This window comes from Acanthopagrus latus, chromosome 7 (assembly GCF_904848185.1).
Source record: "Acanthopagrus latus isolate v.2019 chromosome 7, fAcaLat1.1, whole genome shotgun sequence".
Taxonomy (NCBI): domain Eukaryota; kingdom Metazoa; phylum Chordata; class Actinopteri; order Spariformes; family Sparidae; genus Acanthopagrus; species Acanthopagrus latus.
Window position 1 is genome coordinate 23,631,171 of NC_051045.1, and position 24,635 is coordinate 23,655,805.

The 24,635-nt window shown below is 41.0% G+C and overlaps 1 protein-coding gene and 1 long non-coding RNA gene across 3 annotated transcripts; one reads left to right on the plus strand and one right to left on the minus strand.

The window, feature by feature from the left end:
- The first annotated feature begins 3 nt into the window (after positions 1–3).
- On the plus strand, positions 4–6,732 carry LOC119022658. The gene is made up of 3 exons (XR_005076028.1): positions 4–78; positions 2,781–3,062; positions 6,178–6,732. It is a non-coding gene; the product is annotated as an uncharacterized LOC119022658 (long non-coding RNA).
- On the minus strand, positions 4,594–24,154 carry dennd2c (DENN/MADD domain containing 2C). 2 transcript variants are annotated; one of them, XM_037103784.1, is made up of 19 exons: positions 23,802–24,154; positions 19,512–20,620; positions 17,316–17,440; positions 16,015–16,097; positions 15,692–15,850; positions 14,604–14,682; positions 14,222–14,266; positions 12,560–12,744; positions 11,925–12,034; positions 11,130–11,199; positions 10,524–10,601; positions 9,985–10,125; positions 9,287–9,435; positions 7,780–7,957; positions 7,469–7,510; positions 6,783–6,891; positions 6,156–6,398; positions 5,510–5,596; positions 4,594–5,406 (listed from the first exon to the last, which is right to left on the minus strand). In XM_037103784.1, the coding sequence occupies exons 2-19, from the start codon at positions 20,381–20,383 to the stop codon at positions 5,375–5,377; spliced, it is 2,787 nt and encodes a 928-aa protein (XP_036959679.1). In that variant the 5' UTR covers positions 20,384–20,620; positions 23,802–24,154; the 3' UTR covers positions 4,594–5,374. The 2 variants fall into 2 exon arrangements, with proteins under 2 accessions (XP_036959679.1, XP_036959678.1); XM_037103783.1 differs by having other exon boundaries at positions 12,560–12,747.
- Positions 24,155–24,635: the final 481 nt, after the last annotated feature.

Sequence of the window (24,635 nt, forward strand, 5' to 3'; positions counted from 1 at the left end):
TCAGGTGAGTTCAGGTGTGCTCTGAGGGAACAAGGTTTCAGTTCATGTGTGTTGGCTCCTTCATGTGTCGCTGACAATGTAAGTTTTTCCTTCTATTTTGCTGCGTTGTTTGAATTCTGCTTCAGTTGATGCACATTTGATCATATTTCTGTGTTAGTTATCGATAGTTTGCCTTATTGCAGTCGTGATTGGTTACTTTATTCTATCTGTTTGCGTGACTGCACAAAAGAAACCTGAATTCAGCTCAATGGACTGAGAACGGACCAATGAATTGCATTTTCCTCTCAAGAGCTCTTTTATTTTGAGACTCTGCTGTCCTTGTACCAGGGTCCACTAGAACAGTTGTTCAAAATCAGTTTCAGAAGGCTTTGAGGCCTTTCACCACAGCTGCTGACAGGCCTGGCAGCAACACTGTGGCTCGCCAGCAAGTGATAAAGCAATGTTTGATTCAGGAATGTAACCCATACAAATATTCTACTCCCAGGAACTTTTATCGGCATACCACCATGTGACTTTTAATGAAATGGGAATATCATCTAGTGTGTAGGCTCTATTTTTTTTCTGTTCTTGATATGTATTTTCAGTCCAGTAGCTTGTATTTCTCATGTTTGGATGGTCATGCTCTTGTAAATGTTTTGCATGACTCAGGAAAGTAGTTCCATGAATGGAAGTGGAAGAATTACTCAGATCCTTGAGTAAAAGTGCGAATCTGACAAAAGCCAATAAAAACCATATTTAGTTAACAGTAAAAGTTGGTTACCTTGGACAACTTTGAATGAGCATCACAAATGCCAGGCTTAAAAACATTTTGACGGTGTAGCACGGATGAAGCAGCAAGTAATTCTCTGTGAGTAAGAGGTAACGCGTCACGGCTTTGGGCCTTGTCAAGGCTGAATATCATATCAGACTGTGACAGTCAGTCCAGGTGCACACTGTGAACGTAACAGTGCTCGTTTCTGACACAAGTATGTGAACATTACATGAGAGCAAATCTCTTACACACTTTTCCTTCTTTCTTTTGGAATACACTGCATCTGCTCCTTACATAATGTTGCGGGCAGCATGCATACACTCGGGACACGCTACTTCTTCATGGCAGTGGGCCTTGAACTTTGACCTTCTTGCGGTGACGCATGCTACGTACCTTACAGAGGACTGTGGGTCAGAATAGCCAGAACACCACATTTGGTTTGCGTACTGAAAAAATGCAACCAGATGTTAAAAGGACACCCTGGTATTCTTGGCATGCTGTATTTCACATACCTCGTACCGGGACATACTGAATCTTTATCTGGCATGCTAAACAGTGTGGTAGTATGGGTACTGGAATGCAGGGAAAGTTGTCATGCAGAAGCTCAGTGTTGGAGGGAGTATTCAGATGCTATACTTAAGTAAAAAAAAAAAAAAAAAATCCCAAAATGTTTTTTATGTTTTAAAAGTAAAAGTACTCATTGAAAATTGGAATAAAGTTCCCCCACCTGCAGTGTTGCACTCTATGTGATGTTTTTAAATTAACATCACTGCTGCGTTAATGGGTGTGTTGCATTTTACTGCTGCGGACGATTATGATTGTGCTGATTTTATCCCCTTAACACACCGTTTGGTACTTCCTGAGTCAAATGAATGGGCCGTTGTCAGGCGTCAGGAGAGCTGGATGACGAGCTGATCGTTTCAGTCAGGTGCGTCGGAGCGAGGGACTGTTTCTTTCTTCTTAGTCTGTAGAAAACTGAAGCTGTCAGACAAATGTAGTGGAGTAAAAAGTACAATATCTGCCTCTGAGTTATAGTGAAGCATAAAGTATGAAGTAGCATGAAATGGAATTACTCAAGTACATCGTGTTTGTACAGAACATTTTAAAAAAGGAACTTAGTTCATTTCCACCACTGCGGGACATCAGCGTTGAAACTGTAGCTTTTTAAAAAAAAAAAAATTCTGTAGAATTTATTGTGAAAATAATTCCTGCAACCTGTTTGTTGATGTATTAGCCTTGAATTGAGTCGCTTCGAGTCCATCAGCAGGACGTGTGTAATTTATCAAATCTCTCCTAATGGTGGGCTCCGGTCATTTATCAAGGCGAGTGAAATGAAACGGTCTCTTAAGAGTACATCTTTGGCAGACAGGAAATGTGTGTACATTTGCATCAGTGACAGCGTGGTGATGTTCTAGATTTGTATTACTGCCCACAAATCCTGTCAGAGACCAAAACCAACGCTGCATTTCTCAGTATTTCCCTGTCCGTCGGTTGCTCTCAGCAAAAAATAGCCCGTCGGCTCCTGGTGAAGATGTGATCAGTTATAGGCGAATGTCTTTTTTTTTTTTTTTTTTAAATAGGGCAATATTTTCATGAATCAGCTGGAAATGGTTGAATGTGACGCAACATTACACATACAGAAGCAAATAGTGTGAATATTGAGGAATATTTTAAGTGGTGGAAGTATCCTTTTAAGCGGAGCCTGACAAACCACAGCTCACATTAATGTGTGATTCAGTGCAGTGCACCCCGAGTTCACACTGTACACTGTCATCTGATTCAGCTGTAGTGCTGAACACGTGAAGTCAAACTTTGTAATTAAAGGTTAAATAATCCTCTTCCTCCCTCTGACGGTTGAACCATTGACTAACTTCCATCAGTGAATACAGTCAATATTTCTGTTGCACTGAGGCATAATGGTGGGTAAAAACACCATATTATATATCTGAGATGTTGATGGCGTCAGAACAATAAAGTTATTGTTGTGCAGTGGATTGAAAATGCAACTCTGCTGGTCCTTCTCTGTCAGTGGAAGCGTGTGGAGACAGCGCCCCCATGTGGTCATGGTGGGGACATACCTGTCTGACTGTGCCTTGTTGCCATTTATATGCCATAAAATGACACTTCATAAAAATAAGAACTGGGCTTGCTGGTGTGCACCATTACAACACACTCCACCAATCAAAGAGCTCCAGCTGGCCATGCTCGGAGTGGGGATCTGTATAGAGGAAGTGAGAGGCTCGGAGCCTGGCAACACAAGTGTGTTTTAACGAAGAACCTGTTCTGCCAGGATCCTCCCTCCTCTGTCATGGTGAGTCAACACAGCAGCCCTCTGGGGGGCGGACTCCTCTGCACAGATACTATTTTAATGCAAATTTTATGAATGTGTTTTGTTTTTTTTGTTTTTTGTGTCAGACCCCAAGCAGAAACGGTGAGTGAGGTGAGACATCATGGGTACATGTTAAACACGTCTTTGCATAAGAATTTGCAATGCAGTGACCTTAATGCACCCGACCTGGAGGTTTTTAAAAAGCAGCGTGGGAAAGGATGATGGCAAACTTAACAGAAACCCAGCAAGTTTCATTGCAGGTGACTTTAAAAAAAGAGCAAAATTAACAACAGTACAAAATAACACAAACATTTTTACTTGCCTGTAATAGTGTAATATATACTCACTGCATATATATTATGCATTTCCCTCAGGACACATTGCAGCCCTACATTGCAAAATTGAAATAATGCTGAAAATACAATAAGGATGTTCCTCTGATTGTTGGATCAAACCACTGTCTGATCATCATCAAAACACATACAGACTAAAGTCACTTTAAAAATGGCAGTGAGATCAAATATGTATGTGAAGGAGCTGGGACAATCCTGGTTAAAATTTGGTTTGATTAAAACAAGGATTTTTTTTTTTTCAGATGTTATACATGTGAGCAGGCTTTTATTTCTATAAATAGGCATGGAAATACATACAGCAGTGATGATGAATGAGATCCACAGTCCTGTTTCTCTGCAACATTGCATTGCAGCATCCTCCTGAACAACTGAAGTGGACGGGCACTTCAAAAAATCAACAGAGATCAAACGATCAAAAGAGCCATTACATGGCTCCAAAAAGCTCATCGGGCAAAATTCAGGTCTCTGGAACCCAGAGATCCCAAATTGATTTGAACTTATTTACACCCTTTTGAAGCTGAAATCCTCACCGAAGCTGCTGAGCTAAAAGCATTAGCGCACACCCCGTCTGAAGTGGGTGCATAAGCCTGAGCGCACGTCGAGGGTGTAAATAACGCCTTTTCAAATCTATTTGGGATCTCGGGGCTTCCAGAGACTCTGCTCACGCTGGATGAGCTGTATAGAGTATAGAGTATATATTAGAACAAGTCCCCGTCTACTTGAGTTTCTTTAAGAGAATGCTGCAACATTGTTTTGTTTCGAATCTCCAGAAATATTTTGTGGACTGTAAAACTTCTTTCGACTTTCAATTAGCATGATGGTGAGTGGATGACAAGATTTTCATTTTGGGGTGAACTTTTCCTTTAACAACCAGTGTGAATGGGAAGAGAGCGTTTCAATGTTCATATGGACAACTATATCCTTTCCTATCTAATCCTAATCCTCCTGAAACAGAAATGATCATAATCATTGGTCCAGACCCTGTCAGACCATATTGTCTATACTATAAAACACTATGCACTTTTAAATTATATAGGTTTCACTTATATGGCACCCAATACAAATGTGTCATACAAAGTGTTGTTATAATAATGCAAGATTACTGTACAGCCAAGTTTCAAGGCATTTCCGTTATAAAATGTCATAGACACACGTTTGAATACTGTCCTTAGGAACCCATTTAATTAAAAAGTATAGTGGACACATGTCTTAATACAAAAATACTGTACACTGGTTCTCAACATTGTGCAAAATGTAAAAAATAATATTTACAAGTCCAGTTTACAAGAAGAGAGTAAAGGACAGGAGTAAACACAGACAAAATGTAAATACTCTATTTGATTGATGAGGTTTAACCTGGAGTCTAAACACACTGAAATATTCTGATCAGAGTTAACAAACCTCTACTTAATAGGAAATTCAAACAAATAAACTTGTGCTGAAGGGAATGGAACATGGGTAACTGTATTATACATTAGGATTCATAAACATGCTTCAGGTTGGAACCATTCGCTTTATTTTCAGTTAAGTATTATAGAGGATTGAAATGTTGCATCAAAGTTGCATTAACCACGGCACTAGAGCTGAATCCTATTGTGAAAATTTCTCTCTGTTTCAAAATCAAAGAGAAAGTGGTTCCAACCACACGCATTCAGGTTGATAACTGAGGTTACGAAGCTGGAAGGCATTTTGTGGCTTCATGAAACAAGAAATAGAACAGAAATATAACAACCATTTCCAGTTTTCGTCCAAGAAGTGCACCGCTGTCAGATATGCATACATACTGCAGCCATGAGATGAGCCTGGTCCTCTCATATCCAAACTCTTCACTGTCCCATTCACATCAACACTCTCATCCACATTCATGTCCTCAGACGGGCCACCAGCAGCAGCAAGTGTTTTCAACCACAAAGTCTTTCATTTTGAAGTCTTGGTCTCTTTTCACTTAATTTGTAGGAGCTTCATCTTGCTTCCTAAAAACAAAAGAAAGGAAGGGGGAAAAAAAAGGAAAAACCATTAGAAAATGTAGAAAATGAACCTTTGAAAGTGAACATTGGATGACAGAGTAACTCTTACCCAGTCCTTTAAGAAACTTGTTCACGCCACTCGGCTCCGCCTCAGGATATGAATCCATATACTCGGCCACTCGGGCCTCAAAGAGACCTGGGAGAAAGTTGGAAATGTTGAATGATCGTGACAGAATATGTGCGGTTAGCGTCAGCGTAAAATCTTCAGCTCAGAGTTTTCATTGTCTTTACATGGAACATGGTTCATTTCTCTGGTATTTTAATGCAGACAATTATCTCATTCCTGTTTTTCAAATGCTCTGCTTTTAGGTCAGTGCGTGATGTGACTCATTTAATTCAGGTCATATGTCTGGTGTAATATGATTGAATTACACAGTAGCATTTATCCGTTTAACTAATTATTATGTGGAGACATCTGGTTGTTTGATATTTAATGTGTTATTCACAAACATCAAATGTGCATCCACGCTACTCTTCAAACTTCCAGCACTGATTTCACACGCACGCTGACTGTAAATCAGGATGGACAAAGATTGAGATTCCTCTTTTGCTTTTGTTGTATGCATAAACTTTATTTGCATCTTTCTCTCTCTCTCATCACTGCACTAATGGATTAATCACTGCAGCTCTTGTTCCTATTAGATAAAGCAATTAGTGGTCTCCCAAAGTCATGGAAAAACAAACATCACCATTACCTCTTCCTCCTCCCTTGCGCAGCTCTTTGTCCTGAATGAAGCCGGCAAACATCTGAGTGTCCATGAACAGCTGCAGGAACTGGCGGACTCCGCGGGAGGGGTGAGACTTACGGAAGCTGTCGCGCTGGAGCTCCCTGCTCCCGTTGGAAGACTCGACCATGTGGAAAGGATAGTGACCCACCAGCTCCACGAAGAACCGTACGAAACCCTCCGACACCAGAGAGCTCAGGTCAGCCTGCTGACCTGGACAAGTCAAGATTTGGATGAAGACAAACTGGTCAATAACTCTGTTATCTAAAAAAAAAAAAAAAACAGGTGAAATCTACTGTCGATTTATTAGAACAGATATATTTCAAATGTGAATGTTAAAGGCTTTAGCTTAGATAACTGATGTAATATTGAATTGTCTTTATTGATTGATGTACTACACAAAACAAATAAAAACTTTGCAGCCACATCTGTAGTATCACAATCTCGCTATTACCCATGAACTAGAGAAAAAAAAAAAGAACCTGAGCGAGTGATGATAAAACAACTCTAACGGCTATAATCAGCAACACAGGACGCTGAAATACCTGACTGACATACAGCATCTTGTTTGACACATGTGGTGTCTGTTAGACCAACCTTCACATCTGTCTCCATTCTCCTGCCTCAGAATATCTTCCCTCTCCCCCAGGATCTGCTGCAGAGCCGCCTGCAGTTTACTGGGCAGGATGCAGTCTTCATCGCCCAGCTGTCACACACCACAGCAAAGGTCAACAGCGGTCACATGATGTCATTTTCAACATACATCGAAACTATCTGGCACAGTGTCACTAGAGGCAGTCTGTAAGCTTGACTTCAGAGCCAGACGAACAGAGAAAATGTATCATCTGTCTGAAAAGCATACCCACAGACCACAGCGTGTATGTCAAAGGTTCTTCAGCCCTTCATTCAAACCTTTTTAGGATACACGCTGAGAAGGAAAGCTACAATATTGAAATGAGCGCGTTGTATAACTGACAGCTAATGTTGAAGTGGCAAGTCAGCCACTCTTCCCTACATTAGCTTGTATTAGTAAATGGGGAAAGAGACAGTGCCTGAAGATTAAGCTCACTAAATGAAATGTCAAATTAAGACAAACAATAAAAAAACAAAAACAAGTCTATGTTGAATTGAACAGACATTGAGTGATGACTCATGGGTGTAAACAAAACACTTCTGTCACCCTCAAAACATTCCGCATGCCAGCGAGGGACAAGTGTAGGCAAACCCATCCTTCCCACTGGGACCACACCTATCATTCCCTCTACACACTGCTATGTACACACCTGAATGACAAACTTGTCTGCACACAGATCCACTATGAGCACCTGGAAAGACAGGGAGAGGAAAGAATGACAGTTACAGAGGGCTCGATTTCACAACAACAGATATAAAGAGGAGAGGTGAGTCTCCTCTGGGTGTTTCTCTACACACACACGCACACACACTGGAAGCTACTCTGTATTGTACTGATTCTGGATTTCATAACACGCAGTGAATAAACAGACAGAAGTTAGCACAAAACAACTGCACAAGCCGACCGGCCTATTAAGACTTCAAATTTGGACAACGATTTCCAAACAGAAGTGCGTCTGACCTCCTCGATGGGCAGCTCCAGCACCTCTGGCAGGCAGGGTGTCAGCACTCCGATGAGGAACGGGGTGGGGGAGCAGCTGATGTCCAGCATGCTGGCTGGTAGCACAGGCACGAAGGTATGCTGCCAGGTGAAGGGGTAGAGCAGCGCCAGCACTGCATGGCTACACCGAGACAACACACTGCGGTGAACAGGGAGTAGAGAGAGAGAGAAACAGATCACATGACACAAGATTTCAATCACAGCATGATCACAATTATTTTCCAAGTGATTTTCAAAGTGACTTTAAGATCTTTCAGCATACAGTAGTTGTATCAAAGAATTCTCTCAAGATGCAGCTGATCTATGCTATGCTACTCATTGTGCAGTATTTAATACTAATATTTCTGATGACACCCCTCCCTTTACAGTCAGTTGCTTACATGCTGTGAAATACCTCCTCCACTTCCTCCTGATTGGTCAATTTCCAGGACGAAATTCTTCTCATCTTGGGGAAACACTCTGCCTAGCTCAGCACTCTTTCCAAAGCAGACTCATTTTGTAACCACTCCCTATTATCTTCTGGATTTAAAAAGTGACGAGTCATTCATCATTTTTCTCAGGCACGTTGTGTGTCTTCGAGTTCCAAACTGTGCTTCAGCAAAAAGCCAACTCTAAATCCTGATTATTTTTAAGAACTTTAACCCAATTTCTTATCTACATTTCCTCCACAAACTCCTTTAACATTTTATATCCAATCAGCTGCTGGTTAATTGTATTTCTAATAACCTTTTTAGTTGGTTTTAAACTACTTTGTAACACAGAGACTGCCTTGTCATGCTGCTGACTCCATCTGAAACTTTTAATTCTCAATTTAAGGACAGCGTTTGACATTAGTGATCATTCTATTTTACTTGATCACCTTATAAATCATGCAGCTGGGACACACGCACCCACCCCCTGTTACGGCTTTAGACCCTACAAACAAAAACACAGGTCTTGCTTAATAAGAGCAGTTTATCATGTTGTTCATCTGAATACTGTCAAGTTGATATTAGCTGGTTATCAGCATCAGCCAGTAACTTTTGGATATGTGGCAGTTATTTTACATTATTCAAGTCTGATATATATTTTTGGTTTATGATTTTTTGTTTAGTCTTTATATTCATCTTATGATTGCTCAACATGTGTGGTATCTGTTATTTACAGTTGCTCTCAGATGCCTTATTCGGTAACTGCTGTGGTCCTGCAGAGCCAACTGAGACACTGCAAGTGATATTGAGCTATACAAATAAACCTGACAAGACTCGCCACTGGCACCCTGCCATAGCTTAGCATTGAGGCCAAGGTACACACAGATAAATGACACTGGCCCCGGAGTCTGCGTGATGTTATCAACCCCAGCTGGCAGACACCAAGAGGGAGTTGAATCGCTAGAATTACCCATCTCAATATTTTTGAATTGCTGCTGTATCAACTTTATACTGATGGTTAAGTGGCCTCGAGGTGCTCGGTGTTCCCTCAGCAGTACCTGAGTTTATCCGCGACTAAGATGACCCTCCTCTCAAGCAGAATGGAGGCAAACACCTGCAGGAGTTTACCGACACTGAGACACTGCAGCAAACTGTCAAAGTCCACGTGCTCCAGCCGGGAGTCCACTGGTCGACACAAAGTCAGTACCTGAAAAAGCAACAAGAGCACATGGAGTCAGGTGATGTGTAAATACAGAGTTAAAACTTGTTAACACTTGTTCTTCCACAACGATTGTGCGGTGAATACCTGGAGCCTGTATGTTAAGCACGGATAGACTCTTAAATACATCCATATAAATGCTATGAATATTGCTGGTAAAATAAAGGTTAAATACAGAAATGAAAAGAGATAACAGACTGATGGAGGATGGAGTTAAGTTATTGTAGAAACATAGGTTGGATTTTGGTAGCCATCTAACAGCTGAAATGGTAGAAAGTGCAGCAGTTCCTCTTAGTTTGCATGAAAAACATTGTTACTTCACTATTTTTGAATCTAAACGGTAACAACTGAACTGATCATTGTTGCCCGTTGGAATATATTTAGTTGTCCCAACATGAACCCTTGAAAGCTGAAATAGCTTCCCCTTTTGTTTATACTGATAACCTCCCATTCTGAGTCATTCCCAGCCTGCAGAAAGGAGTGGTTAGAGGAACAAAAACTACTAATTAACATTTCCTCTTCGGGTTTCAGGGTTACCTCATTCCCAGAGCCGGGGAGGAAGCTCTTCACAGTGACTGTGCGTCCAGGGGCTGGAAACGGGGCCTCCATCACGCTACGCATAAAGGGGTAAACCAGCGCTGGGGAAATTTCCCTGCGCCTCTCCACCTCCTCCAAAATCTGCAGCGACAGAGCCAGACGAATCAGTGTGTCCTGAAGGAACTAGTGTTGATTAAACAATTCAACAGAGGCAAGATAGAGCTCTGCACGTAAATTATGTTTTCCTCCTGGCCACATTCACGCTTACTGTTTGTAAATTTCAACTGAAAAAAAAGGGTGGGACACAGCTGCATGCATACATTTTCTTTTTTGGAAAACACACCCAGGGATTGCTCAGGATTATCTTCCAGCATAACCTCATTCCATCCTAATGCATACGAGGAGTTTGAAGGGAGCAGCTTCGACACACTTCAAGGGGATTAACACTGAACTTTAGCAAATCCAGCTTCTTTCATCTCCCTACAAAAGGCTCCTATCGGCAGAAACAACGGAGCAGACGCATTGTATAGCTGCCTTACCTTTGCAAACAGGTTGAAACAGCCCAGTTTGCTGACAATACAGTGCACCTCAGGAAGCCTCTTCCCCTTTCCACTGGGCTAAAAGACACATACACACTCATGTCATAAATGTCAAATATGAACATTCAAGAATATAGGGCTACATCATCAAGAGTTTATGTATTGATCCACACCAGAAAAAATCGAATCAAGAATCTGAAGTCTAAACTCCAGACATGTTAATGATAGCAATGGTGAGCTTATCTACCAACAAAACACAATAAACTCAACAGAACAGAGTTAAAGAGTGCATAACAAGATAACCACAGCATGTTTACAATAATAAACACAAGTGAAACAGAAAAGGCAGATATACCACACAATTTCAGTGTCTTAAAGAGACCTCACAGCAGCTCTCCTTGAGAGGCAAGGGAAAGGGGGAAATTATGAAATTCTTCTTGCGCTCTGTCATTGATTCGGACGTGGTTTATGGTCTGTGATTCACATGTAGTGATTCACATCCCCTCAGAGATGTTGAGTAAGCACATGGCCTGCTCCCATGTCATCCTACACGCAGACACACAAACACATAATGCGCTTGAGTTAATGATTAACATCCACACTCACCAAGATTTTACGGCAGTAACAAAACCAGCGGCTGCCGTCCTCTCCGGTCAGGACGAAGGAGAAGGTCTCACTGTAAACACCACATCAGAACACAGGAGACGAAATTTACTTAATTTGACTTTTCACTGCCTAAAAACAAGTAACCATAATTGTGAAATGTCCATAATTGCTTGTATAGAAACTGAAAAAAAAGAACTGTTTAGGGAATTATTTCATTATAACAACAAATCTATATAAACACTGCAGCTGATTAGAGGCACGACTATTTAGTCTACAAAGATTTAAATGCAGAGCAGAAACTATGTAAATAGACAGGTAAGTATGTCCTCTGTTTATTTGTACTATCAAAGATAAGTGTTTCAAAGACAGGCAGTTGTAACTCACATTCCAACACTGAACCATGCCATTTCCCCTTAGCACGCAGAGATTTAATTAAATCAGTTGAAACTTTATTATCAAGCACCCATTATTATGGGTTACAGCTACTGATATAAATAGGAAAAGAAATAGGGAAAATAAACAGAACTGACAATTAGGCTGCTAGAAAAGTAGATAATATAATAATAAATACTGAAAATACATGAAAACATGGACAATATTATTGTTAAAACAAATGAAAGGTGTGTATGATGAAAACAAAACAAAAAAAAAACACACACAAAGGAAATTAATGGAAGAGGAATAAAAATCACAGTGTCATGTTTCCATTATGTCATTTTCATGGCCTACGGGATGCAGTTAGGTCTGTATACATTGTGCATGCAATTAGAATATTAGTGCAGTGCATGTGCTGACCTTGGCATGTGTGCAGAGGGCTTCCAGTCCTGCGAGTCCGGGAAACAAAACTTGGGAATGACTTTCAGCTGATCCTCAGCCTCTCTGGAGAGCCGGGAGGACTTCTCAAACTGAAACAGAGAGACTCCGGTTACAGCAACGATTCTTCAAATGACTTCTGTGAAGTGGTTCCAGAGGGACCCAGGTGAAATCAGTGATCATTTAATTGCATTATGATCTAATTCAATTGGAAAAATATTCTGTTTAATAAATGAAGAATGACTCATCGTGAGTATTTTTACATAACTAAATCAAATATAGGTGCCTGAGACAAAACCTTTTTTTTCCCCTTTCTTTACAAGGTTTTAACATGACAACATTTTAAAATCTCTATAACATGAGGAAAAGCTCATATGAAACAACAAATAGCAACAACATAGTACATGAAACCCTTGTGTAAACCTTGGAAATTCCCCTTCAGTGGATTCTTCATCTTGTCAGATAAGAATCATCTTCCTTGAATTTTGCCAAACAAGATTATATTTTGGACATGAAATTGTCCTGCTCGCTATTCAGTTAAAAGAACTTTGACGAAAGCACATTAATGTTCTTTGAGCAGAAGAAGGGTGGGGGTCATGTTAAAGGCTCCTTCTCACCATTTTGGGGAACTGCTGTGTGATTTCAGGGGTGTAAGTGTTTCCTGGGGAGCCTTTTCTCAGCGACACCACCACGAAGATCTGGAAGAGCTGCTGCTGCTGGTGCTGGATCAGGTCTCTCTCCAGGGTGCGGTAGCCTGGCCGCCGTTTCAGTGTAGACTGGATGTAAACTGATCTTCTGGAGCCTGCTGGACGCCACACAGTGAGACTATATGATAATGCTTGTCTTGGGACGTATCCCACCCAGCAAATCAGAGCAATATGAGACATTTTCAATATCAACGTGCCGTGTATTTGTGAAGTGAAAAACAATGGTCATGAATAACTTAGAATCTGTATCTCAAGGCAGTGGTAATATTAGAGTTCTCAAAGTTATACTTTGAACAACATTTCTAATTAGCCTGAGATTATGTGTTTGGATGTGCCTTTGTTTTACTTTGTATTTAACTTTTGTGATGGGGCTCAAGAGGAACCAGTTACCAAGCCTGACTTTAGCAATGACAACACTGGTCCAGACTGATCTATCATGATAAATACTGTCTTAGAGCAATTTCTATCAAATCTGGTACCCACTGAGGTTCCCCAGAAGATCAAAACTTTGCTGATACCCTGATATACTTTGGTTTATGACCAAATACCTGCTAAAAGCAATCACATTTCTATCAGCCTCAGCTGTACTTGGTGTTCAGTGATTATTAGCAAATGTTAGCACGCCTAACTAAGATGGTGAACTTGATATGTATTTCCAAGAAAACATTGACAGTTTTCACTTCAATAATTATAGCATGCTTACTTTAGAATTAAGCTCAAAGCACCATGGTGCCCAAGTGCTTTTACTTCAGTCTCTCGATCAAACCATCGACTGAGCGATGTTCAAGTGCTGATCGAACAAAACGGATTTAGAAATATTAACAGGCCAGCGGCATTAACTTGAACACACGTCATATCATTTTGCATGAGAAGACGCAGAAATATTGAGTTTATCCAGATGTATATATCAGAGCAGGGACTGACAGATAGCTGTGATTTTTGTCAACTGATGCCATATCAAATACTTAGAAGAATACTTAGTTGTTTTAATTTAATTTAATCCATGTGAAAGTGTTGCTTTAACCAATCATCTAGTCTTAAAAAATGTACTAGATAGTGAAGAAAAGTCCTCAATTTCCCAGATCACAAGTCACCATCTTCTAACTTCTTATTTTGTCTAAACAACAGTCTAAAAACCCAACTGTATAATGTTATGAAACAAAGAAATTCAGCAGATCCTGTTATTCGAAAAACTAAATCCAGCAAGAACTTCAAGGAATTTCTGATAAATTGCTATGAATCAATTGTTTCAGCACTAGCGTTGATGTCTCCATCCTCTACAATCAGGAGCATTATGGTGAAAGTATGGTTGGAAGTCACTTGATCATACAAAAAAATGTTGCATGGCTGGCATTAACAGGCATTGAAGATTGATAATAACTTCCCCGTAGCTAATTAATTCTTCAGGGATGCTATGCAGTTTTTGTTAATTCATGAAGCCCCATGTTTATACTTGGAAGTTTAACGGATAAAATAAGGATTTCTCACTCCTCACAAGAATATGGACTTCAACACTTCAACAGACTTAATTTAAAAAGGGACATTACAGACACATTAACTCTACGGTGATACCTTTGGTGTTGTCTTCTGGGTCGCTCTCTGTCCCGCTGGTCTCCTCTGTTGATATGAATCAGAGAAATGAGAGATTAGGGAGAAGCAGAGGAATGGAAAAGACATGAGGAACCATAATCAGATGCAGACAGTCAGCCTTTGTTTCATAATCAGCAGCTTCACTTACTGCAGCTGGCCTTGTGTGTACCATCAAAAGCTGGGTATTTCCACCAAGAGGCTCAACTTAATCTTATTGAAGTGTTGGTGTGGGTGACATTTGGGTATCTGTGACAGTCTACTGTGTGTGTGTGTGTGTGTGTGTGTGTGTGTGTGTGTGTGTGTGTGTGTGTGTGTGTGTGTGTGTGTGTGTGTGTGTGTGTGTGTGTGTGTGTGTGTGTGTTACCTCGAACTGAGACTCCCTGGTTCTTTACTCTCTTTCTCCCTCGCTTGTCGTCAAAGATGGTCTCAATCTTGTTGACGTACTGCGCAGCAGAACACACACAGGTACTTGTCAGCCCCATAATTTCACAGCCATTATAGAATCATGATTACAGGGAACCATGATATAACAACCACTAAGTACATAATTATATTATAGATTTTCATTCTACCCTTAGATTGCTGCATTCTTCTGTTTAAGTCCTGAAGAAACACAGTTGAATATTTGATAGGGGACTCAAGTCAACTGAGGCATTAATACACCAAAGATGGGCTCAACAAAGAAACAAGCGCATACAGGAAGTAGAAACTTATCTTTAAGAGGACACACTGAGCTGAGGGGGTGAACTTGTAGGACAGTCTGAGGAAAGAAACTAAAATGCCCCAACTAAGATAATAGTACTCCTGTTAAGCTGTAAAATACATGATGAGATGTTACTATGATTTTGCCCGTTTTCATGGTTTTTACATCTTTATCAAAGATTTGATCTAAACGAGGTTAAATACAGCGAGTTAACTGAATGAAATACAGCGAGTTAACTGAATCACCATTTAAGATATCTACTTTAACCTATTTGTTGTTTGAAAGTTACATAATTGAAAATAGACCAATCAACAACAAGGCATTGTTGACATACCATACTAAACTTGATTTGCACTTTAACAAACCTGCCGGTAGCCACAGTACTAGTGTCGTGTGGGTTTTTAAGCTATAATCCTGTCATATAAATGTCTATATCACTGTACCTTATTGTCAAATTTCCTCCCCAATGTCTCCTCTCTTTTCAAGGCCATGAGTCTTGTGTTCAAATGAACTGTGTTCTGTCTAAATTCTCATGAAGCATTCATACACGTTGCTCTACCACTATCTGTTTCTGTCACCGTCCTCTCCTTCCTGCTCAACAAGTCACCGCCCCTAGCTTTTCTTTCCAACGTGACATATGATTCATCAGTTAACAGAGTACATACCACTTTGTTGGTCTACCAGATGGCAACACAGAAAAAAACTTAAGCCACTGGGAAAAGTAATGAGAAGATCCATTTACTATTTACCTGAGGTGTCCTGTGAATTTTTTGAGTGCTTGCACGCCGGGGTGTAGCTGGCTTGGAAGTATCTGCAACAGTTGAGGATTTGGATGCTGTTATCGTTTGGAACCTCTTCCTCTCCACTTTGCCAGCATGGCCTTGCAACGTTTGGGGTTTAGGTGGCAGCTTGAAGACAAGAGGTGGTTTGAGATAGTTACATAGTATCCCACTACAATACTTCCTTCTTCATCTCTTAAAATCCCAGGTTAGGCAGGGATCATATAAGAAAGCTGTACACAACTCATGAAAAATACTTGTGGACTGTGAAAAGGAGACACATCTTCCACTACCTTTGGGCCTTGAGGCCTTCCAATAGGGAGGCACATGGGAGACAGCTTGACATCCTCATATGGGTTATCTCTAGTCACTTCACCTGGGGGAAGACAGAGTGATGGGACAGATAAGACTACCAAACTGATAGCTGGTACCCGAGGAGATACTTAGTATAAAAGCAAATGAGTGAGGGGACACACCATCAGAAAGCTGAAACATTTCCATATTATTTATATATGATTTTCCTGAGTTTTGATGTTGGTTCTTAAAACACACATAATTTAAATTCCACAAAGAGTTTCTCATTCAAAACAAGGAAAACAAAAGATTAAGTCTGATAATGTTGTGATGCAGCATGGAATCATGGGATTGTTGTCTTTATTGTTAAACAACTACATTTGCTACTGAAAATCTGACTGGTGACTCAGACAGAAATGTTCCTGGACGAAGAAATGTTTTATTCATGCAACTTCCTTCTTTACTCTCTGGCATATTGTCTGATGTTTCTCTGGAAATTAGAGTAACAGGTGACCAAATGACACATATCTGAACCCAGACTAAAATCATTGACTTCTCTGAGTTTGAACAATGCTGAAAATATTTATAATTATGTAAGCACACAAAACATAACGTAGGTGTAGTCCTTTTTAGACAATTTAAATTGGAAATGTCATATATCTTTAAAGGGCAACTCCACAAATGTTCATCATTAAACTACACAAAAGGCTTTATACTACTTTTTCCACAAGACTTTACTGTCTTGGGAAATAGAATACATTTTAAGTGAGCAGTTGTAAACCTCGTAGCTGCATAAACGCTAATAATTTCCATTGCCACTTCAATGAATATGGACAGATCACTTTTTTATTAACGATTAATCTGTCAATTATCTTCGATTTCTCTATAAAATAGTGAAAAAACGCTGTGAATAATTTTGTTCATGGCATAAAATATATGCAGAAGAAGGCAGATATTACATTTATACATGACTGTTAACTGTAAATTTGACCAGAAGGCTAAACTAAATTAAACTGCATACTTTAGCACTTTCACTGCCTGCTACATATAGTTTCCCATCTTGAGTACAACTCTCAACATGTCGCAATATTCCCCCAAATATAAGATCTGTGGAAAACCAGGAGTGTGAAACATGAAGCTCATTTTGTACACATATTCAGTGATTTCTTTTTTAAGTATCACATACATTAAACCAATGACAGACTTCATCCAGTCTTTGTCTCTATTGAACATTGTTAAATTACTGAAAATACATGACAGCCAGACAGTCAATGTATATGCCACAGGGAGTCCAACTTACAAACAATGTCCTCATAAATATTGTCATCAGAGTAGGCATGGTAAAGGCCTGAATTCCTGGACCCGCCTCCAAGACTGCCTTCTCTCACCGTCAGACGCGCCGCATCCTCGTACTCAAAGGACTTCCTGTGGCAGTGACAGAAGGAAAGGCAAGACAGTGAAACAGAGGGATCCTGGCAGCTGTCCTTAAGATGGCTACCACACAATTAGTTACTCTACTGTTCAGCCAGCATCCCACCACAAAATTACTTAGGTTGATATCAAACAGCAAAGTGGAAAGAGTGTGATAAACTTTCATGACAGGTAATGATGGTTAAAAAGAGAAAAACACAGACAATTCGTATTTCAGGATCAGGATTTGGTCAGAGACAGAAGTCGGCAACATGAGTTAAGTCAGCTGTCATAGTAAGAGTTAAGTCAGCGTGCTACTTTCCTCCTCCAAGAGCTTTAAATGAAAGATGCAGCTTCATCAAGTTACCTGATTTTAGTTCCTTTTGAAATTCACTCAGTCACTTTGGCTCAGTGTTGAAACTGAGACTGTTACATAATGATTCACGTTGCGTCAGTGTGATGCAACACCTAACCCCTTGGAGGTATTTCAAAACATAGGAAAATGAATGACACCTAATGACTTTCTCTGAAGTTCATAAGCATGGAGTCCTGAACAACTATGCCAGCTGTGCACACCGGACAGGGAGACTTTAGATGAGTGATAAATTATTGTCATTAATCTAATATCAAAACACTTGCTACAATTACGGGTTCTAAAAGGTCTGTTTTTAACTCATTAGCCCAGGTTATACAACATAACTTATATCAGCAACCGAAAAGAGTAAAAGAAGCAGCCTAAGATAAACAACAGCCACTGTTGTGGCAATTAGAGGATAATGGCACAAACAGTTTCCCCTTAATTCCTCAGGATTTGCTTATTGCATTGAAGGCATAATAATTAGAAGCGGTGTTGGCAGATTGGCCATTTTTTTCACTAAAATATATTTTTTGTAGGGATGGATAAGTTATTTTTGGCAGCTTGTGATGAATTAGGGCTAGTTTTTATACCATTTGGGAAGTTTCCCAAAAGTTAGGATATATTCCAATAAACTAGCCCCTCCTCTTGTCCAAGTAGTATTATTAAAAGGGCAGTTCAATAAACGTATCAATAACTGATGTACAACAAAAACATAAAGGTCATTTCACCTTATTACATCTAGCTTTTCTTTTTTTTCCCCCTTCAAATAATCATCGGGTCATAGGTCTGTGAGACTTGAAAGAGCTTTCCTCTGTTTATTTAAGTGAAGACTAATTTTGAATTGGGGCTGCACGATACGGTAAAACAAAAATCATGTTGCCACATAACCATGTTTTCTTAAACTGAAAAACAAGATTGGTATTCCAGAGCATCCCTGCAGCACTACAGTACTTTTTTATAATGCTGTTTACTCACACATTTTACATTTATCAGAAAATTGTTTCTGCAATTTGGATGTTGCTCTCGGCCATATTGTGATTTTGTGCAGCCTTAAGAAGCCATGTTATCCAAAAGACTTAGTGAAAGCTATTTTTCTTATTGTAACCTTGGTTTTGGGTTTGATTACTGCATTCATATTCATATTCATATTCACAAGACTTCTGCTGAGGCACAAACTATTGGACAGTGTTTGAATTTTAGACAACTCCAGTTCATGATGCTTACAAACAACTACATTATTAGAAGTCATGTCAGCTAATAAGTCCTGAGCTCTTTTTGCCCATGGGTTGCAAAGTTATTTGTTGTCCGGTTTTGTTTTGCTTGGTCGTCAACAGATTAGACAGGGCAAGTGTGAGTGTGTGTGCGTGCATGCAGATGATGACCCTGGACCGCGTGGCTGCTGAGGAACTAGGCCACATCCAGACAATAGAGGACAATGCTGCCAGATATCATGTGACATCGTACCTGGACCCCAGCCAGCAATTAGACTCAGTACCCTCCCCAAAACTGCCCTGAAAACGCTCTGAATACACCGATACCCAATAAACACCATGACATGTTTTAGAGTCCAAGGCTGAGAGCTTTTTTTTTCACAATCCAAGTTTCCTTATTCTACAGCAGGAGCAGTTTCCTTTAAAAACTGATTCATGAATATCAAGTAAAGCGCTGCAATTTTCTTGATCTCCCTCAATCAAGTTTTCAAGTACAGTAAGAATTACTTTTACTCACCTGTTCTTTTTATGCCTTGAAAGCCCATTGGTGTTTTCTACCGGGCACGGAGGAGGTGGGAAGTTAGGCGGGTGGGCTACTTTCCTGCTCCTCGCGTTGGAGCGGTTGTTGTGAGGGGATCCGCTGTCCCATCGTATTGTGTGCTCCGTGCTGTTGCTGTTAGTCCCTCGATACTGGAATGTCCGCTGAGGTTTGGGAGGAGCCTGAGGGTCACCTGAAGAGTCCCTGCCTTTCTCCCAGAGCAGTCTGTCCCCCTCAAGCTTACGCCAGAAACCCCTTGAAGTGTAGAAGTTTCCGGCAGGCATGTTGTCTTCTTGGTCATCAGTTGATGGAGGTAGAGGTTTAGAAACTACTTTTACATCCAAGATAGGATCCGTTTTTTGGTTGACACTGGCTGTGAGGATTTTTTCACCAGTGGATTTAGCAGTGTTGGCCTCCACTTTAGGAGGTATTAGTACTTGTGCTGCAAGTGGTTTATTTCCTTGAGTGGCTGAAAACTGCAGAGGCTCAGACTTCCTCCCAACCACACCATGTCCAGCTTGTGATGGGCCTTCCCGAAAATCTAAGCTCTTAGCTTTTGAGAGGCTGCCTTTTGCGTGAGGCCCTCCTCTGGAACCTCCATTGCCCAGGATATCTCCAGACAGACTTCGTGATACAGTCGGAGGGTGTGCTTTTAGCCCAGCATCCTGGCTGCTGCTGCCCTGCTGACTGCGACCTTCCCACTGGGAGATCTTCTCCCGGATGTTAATGCCCTGCTCGCGCGAAGGGGGCCTCCCTGACTGGCGGCCCTGCCACGCCACAGTTGCCCCTTTCTGCAGGCGATCAACCTCACCACCCCCTCGCTTGCCCTGCTCTAGCCTCAGAGCCAGCATGTTGAGAGGGGGGCAAGTGCCGGCTCGCCCTCAGTTCTCCATTGGTGAATGCATCAGGGATTTGCTCACAATGACGGACAGCAAAATCCACGCAATCTGTTGTCTATTAATCCAGAAATGATAATTAAAAACAGGAGCGCCACAATGTCGATGGTTGTAGTCGTTTCCTTTATGTCTTTTTACGTCCTCTTGTGCTAGCAGATCGTCATTTCCCCCTTGTCTTCTTTTGTAAACAACCTAAAAGACAGACAAGACATGAAAATTACTCATCAATCATTGCACTTAAAAACAAGTCCAGACGGCATACTGTGAGGTCAAAGGGATACTCAGGCAACACAGGAAAACACAGTTACTTTAGAAACAGCACACATCTGAAGTAGTCTTGTAGGCAGATGGGACACAAAGAAGGTCAGGAAGGACAGCCTCCTGTCAAGTTCGGTTTCCAAAAATAAATCCAGTGAGAATAAGGGAAGACACCAACAGGAACAAGGTTATCGCAGATTTCTGCTGTGGCGTGTCTGTGTCTTGAGCCGCCCCAACCCTGCTCTAGCCCCAGGGGAATTCTCCGTAGCTGTTGTCCTAAACCACAGGGCTGGCCAAAAAAGAAACGGCAATGATACAGCAAAGCATTAAATCCAATTTAGTTTTCGCTTCTCGCAAAGCTGTCTTTCAGTTGAGAAGAATGCTCATCTTAGGTGGTTTCAAAGAGCTTTAGAGGCAAGAAAACACATCAATCTCAAGGCATGCATAAAGAGCCAGTGATAATTGGGTGAAAGATGGAAGACATTTTAACCACACCTACTTAAGCAGTGAAATAAAAGCCCCTGAAAAAAGTTGCGCAATTTATCAGGCGCAAGATATAAGCATGGGTAGACAGGACTATAGACCCTGATTCACTGAAAACTTGGATAAAAATGTGTATAATCTATGGACTTGCTCCTTCTCATCAAATGCTATCAAACAGAGACCTGATGTAAAGCTCTGCAGCGACACCCACCCCAACTCTTATCCCCTGAGTTGACATCAATGCAGTCAGTGTACACTCTTGTACAGCAGCTCCTGGCTTGCTGGAACCAAACCATTTGGACACGTTGCACATTAGGACCGAGGCTGCGAGAATGTGGAGAAGAGGAGAAATGGTAAAATTCCACTGCACAGCTCATGATCATAATAACTCTATGAGCTGCATTCCTGCAGAGCTGTACTGGGGGGGGGGGGGGGGGGGGGGGGGGAATAAATTTAACCAGAGACAGTCGGTCAGTCAGTCTTGCAAGTGACGCCTTTGTTTGGCTTGACCTAAATCAAATGTATGTGCGCAGTGGAATGCTGCTCCATCATTGCCAGACCATGCAATGACAATGCGACTCCCAAACTGACCCACTTGCATTATTTGTCTGTGTGCGGTACGTTGTACAGGAAGGCATGAGTTGCGTTTCCTGAGCTGCAGGAAGAAGGATCAGCAGACTGTCCATAATTATGGTGCACAGATTTTTGCACCCAGTTGCAACCGCTGATTTGGGCTATGTTTAGATCATCCATATTCAAAGCCTGTGACGGTAATCAAACAGTCTTTCAAAGGCTGGTAAATCCAGAAATATACCAGTTGGTTACAGTGACATTTGCAAACATGAATGCATCAGCTCCCACTTTCCCATGGCATACGGTTAAAAAACAAACTGTATCAAGTGACAAAGCCAGAGGGTGAGACAAAATGAACGTCACTGACATGTATGAAGCTGTCAGCTTTGAAGAAAGTTATCCTTGTATTTTCTAGTGAAACTCACTGACTCACCTATGTAGAAACCAGACAGGGGACCCGTGAAGCTGAGGTACCCTGTCATCACTTGGCAGCTAAATTAAACCTAACTGCACCTTCAAAACCACCACAGAACGCCCTCCTCACGAAGCGGGGCATGACACGACATGCTGTAGGTGAGGTATTGTACGACTGTGGCTCACCGTCAACAGTGACAGTTAAAGCTATAATAAAGGAAAAATGTAGGTTTGCTAAATGCCAGCATAAAAGGACACGCTGAGATGAAGTGCCTTAAAACGACTGATCCATCACCAGCCACCAGAGCAGCTTGTGCAGATACAGACATTTATTTTCACGCCGCTGGCGAAAGAGCGATGGACCACTTTAACGTGACAAGTTCTGTCACTTTGTGTTTTATTTTTGTCAGCGGTTGTAGATAACACTGTGCTGAAACTAACTGTCTCCCAATTCTCTCATAAACTCAAATAAAGACAGCTTGTATGTCAAGAAATTACATAAATACTGTGGAATTTTATTATATCTGGAGGGCATTGGCACAAAATGAATGCAAATTATTTCATGAAAAGTGCTCCTGGTGTTTCATCATTAGTGTTCCTGGGGTTGAGTTGACTTTTCTCTATGAGGATGACATAACTTTATAGTTATAGTCAGTTATTCATTAACTCTGCTGTTGATCCTACATTTGGAACACCTGCAGAAGATTTCCATAGCAGCCATCCTCTCTGCATTTAGGTCCAATGAGCTGCTGCCAGCTCTGTGATCTGTGAGTTAGTTGATTCCTGGTGCTGCTGTTGAACGTGTGTAGATAATCAATGACTCAAGTGTAGTAAAATGGGGATGGGTGCAGAAAGAGGGGGGAAAAAAACGTGCGTTAGGTCTTGCATAAGTAAGTTCCCTCGTTCCGTGACATGAAGCAGTTCTGACAAACTCCCTTTTGTAACGACAGAAATTTAAAATGTTCAACCTTATTTCACAGCCGCGCGTGGAGAGAGATCAAACTTAATTCAGTGCTCTGACTCATTCAACAGCTACTCTGTAATTCGGCCTAATCAAATGGGCGAAATAACCTGAAGTAAGTCAGCTAGCTGGGTTACACTGCTGGCTTGACAGGCAGAAGTCGTGAATCGCGTGGTAGAGGAGCGATAACGTAACAACGAATAACGTTGTCGTTAACCCTGAAGGCTTATTGTACTAAAGAAACAACAACGTTCAATTTAATGAAGGCATGCCGAATTCAACAACAGGATTTGATTCAGAGATAACCCCATTACTGATATTAACACATTACTATAACGGTATTCATCTTGAATAAAGTCGGTTTTAACTCCCCAGCAGGGTTAACTGACTGACTCACTCGCTATATGGACAAAACCACAAGTTTATGGGGGAAGATAATGAGTCGAGCTCCCTCAGACTCAGTTTAACGGACAGCAACTAGGTAACGTTAACTGAGTGGATACAACTCTCTTACGTTACTTTAACTCGTTTAACCAGCTAGGTCAGCGTTAACTTAACAGCAAGAAGAGAATAAACTGGGAGGTAACTTGACGTTAACTTAGTCAAGAGAAGTTGCGTGGTAAGATATTAGAACAAGACAGCATATGAGCGACAGAGGAGGACATTAGATGGCCCGTTACTTACCCCTCGTAGAAGGAGAACTCATGTTCTTTCCTCATTTTCCTTCCGATAAAATGAAAAACACAAATAAAATCCGAGCCCGCTCGCTCGCATCGCTCAATCTGGAGAGGTTCGCCAGCTACCACCCTGAATAACGACAGATTCAGCCCAACGTTGGAGTCCACAGACAGTTTTGGCTAACTGTCACTGGTAAAGTAAACTTTTAATAAGGATACAAATGTGTCCCCCTGTACATAAAACTGCACACAACAACAAAGAGAGCGGTCACAGACAAGAGAAAACTAAAGCAGGACAATCCTCGCCCTCCTTCTCGGGACAATTGCTGTCAAGTCTGTCGGAAAATATGTGACTTCCGGTTACAACGTCCAAAATAATTGGTTAATCTCAAAAACGTTTGCATTTCTTTCTATTCTTAAGACACCTCGCAACATTCTTAAGTTTATTGTTGTTCTGTAATTTAAAGGCGAATATATTTGCATTTAGAGCTGCCGACGGGGTTGTTGTCGTTCTCGTTCAGGATGTTGAATATGTTTATTCTATACAGATAAACAGCCCGTCACTTAAGTTTGGAGCCAAAATATTCTCCTTAAAGTGAAAAGAGGAGGAGTAGGAGAAGGGGTGCAGAAATTGGCTAATTCTGTGCGACTCCATCAGGAAAAGTGCATGTGAAGGGCTTAAAGGAAACGTCAATTCAGTACAGATACAAAGTCAGATGTTTTGTACTCAACATAACTCTTCTGGAGTAGATAGGGATGTAAAAATGTCTCTATACAGCTCATTTGACGTAATCCAAACCCAAAAGTGATTTATTTATGCCATTGACACACAGTTAAGGTC

Coding starts and splice junctions, on each gene's coding strand:
- dennd2c (XM_037103783.1), bottom strand. CDS start 20,383: ATGCTGGCTCTGAGGCTAGAGCAGGGCAAGCGAGGGGGTGGTGAGGTT. Junction 12,748..14,221: donor CCCAGAAGACAACACCAAAG/GTATCACCGTAG, acceptor TGTGGCGTCCAG/CAGGCTCCAGAAGATCAGTT. Junction 10,602..11,129: donor GTTACTGCCGTAAAATCTTG/GTGAGTGTGGAT, acceptor TGTGTCTTTTAG/CCCAGTGGAAAGGGGAAGAG.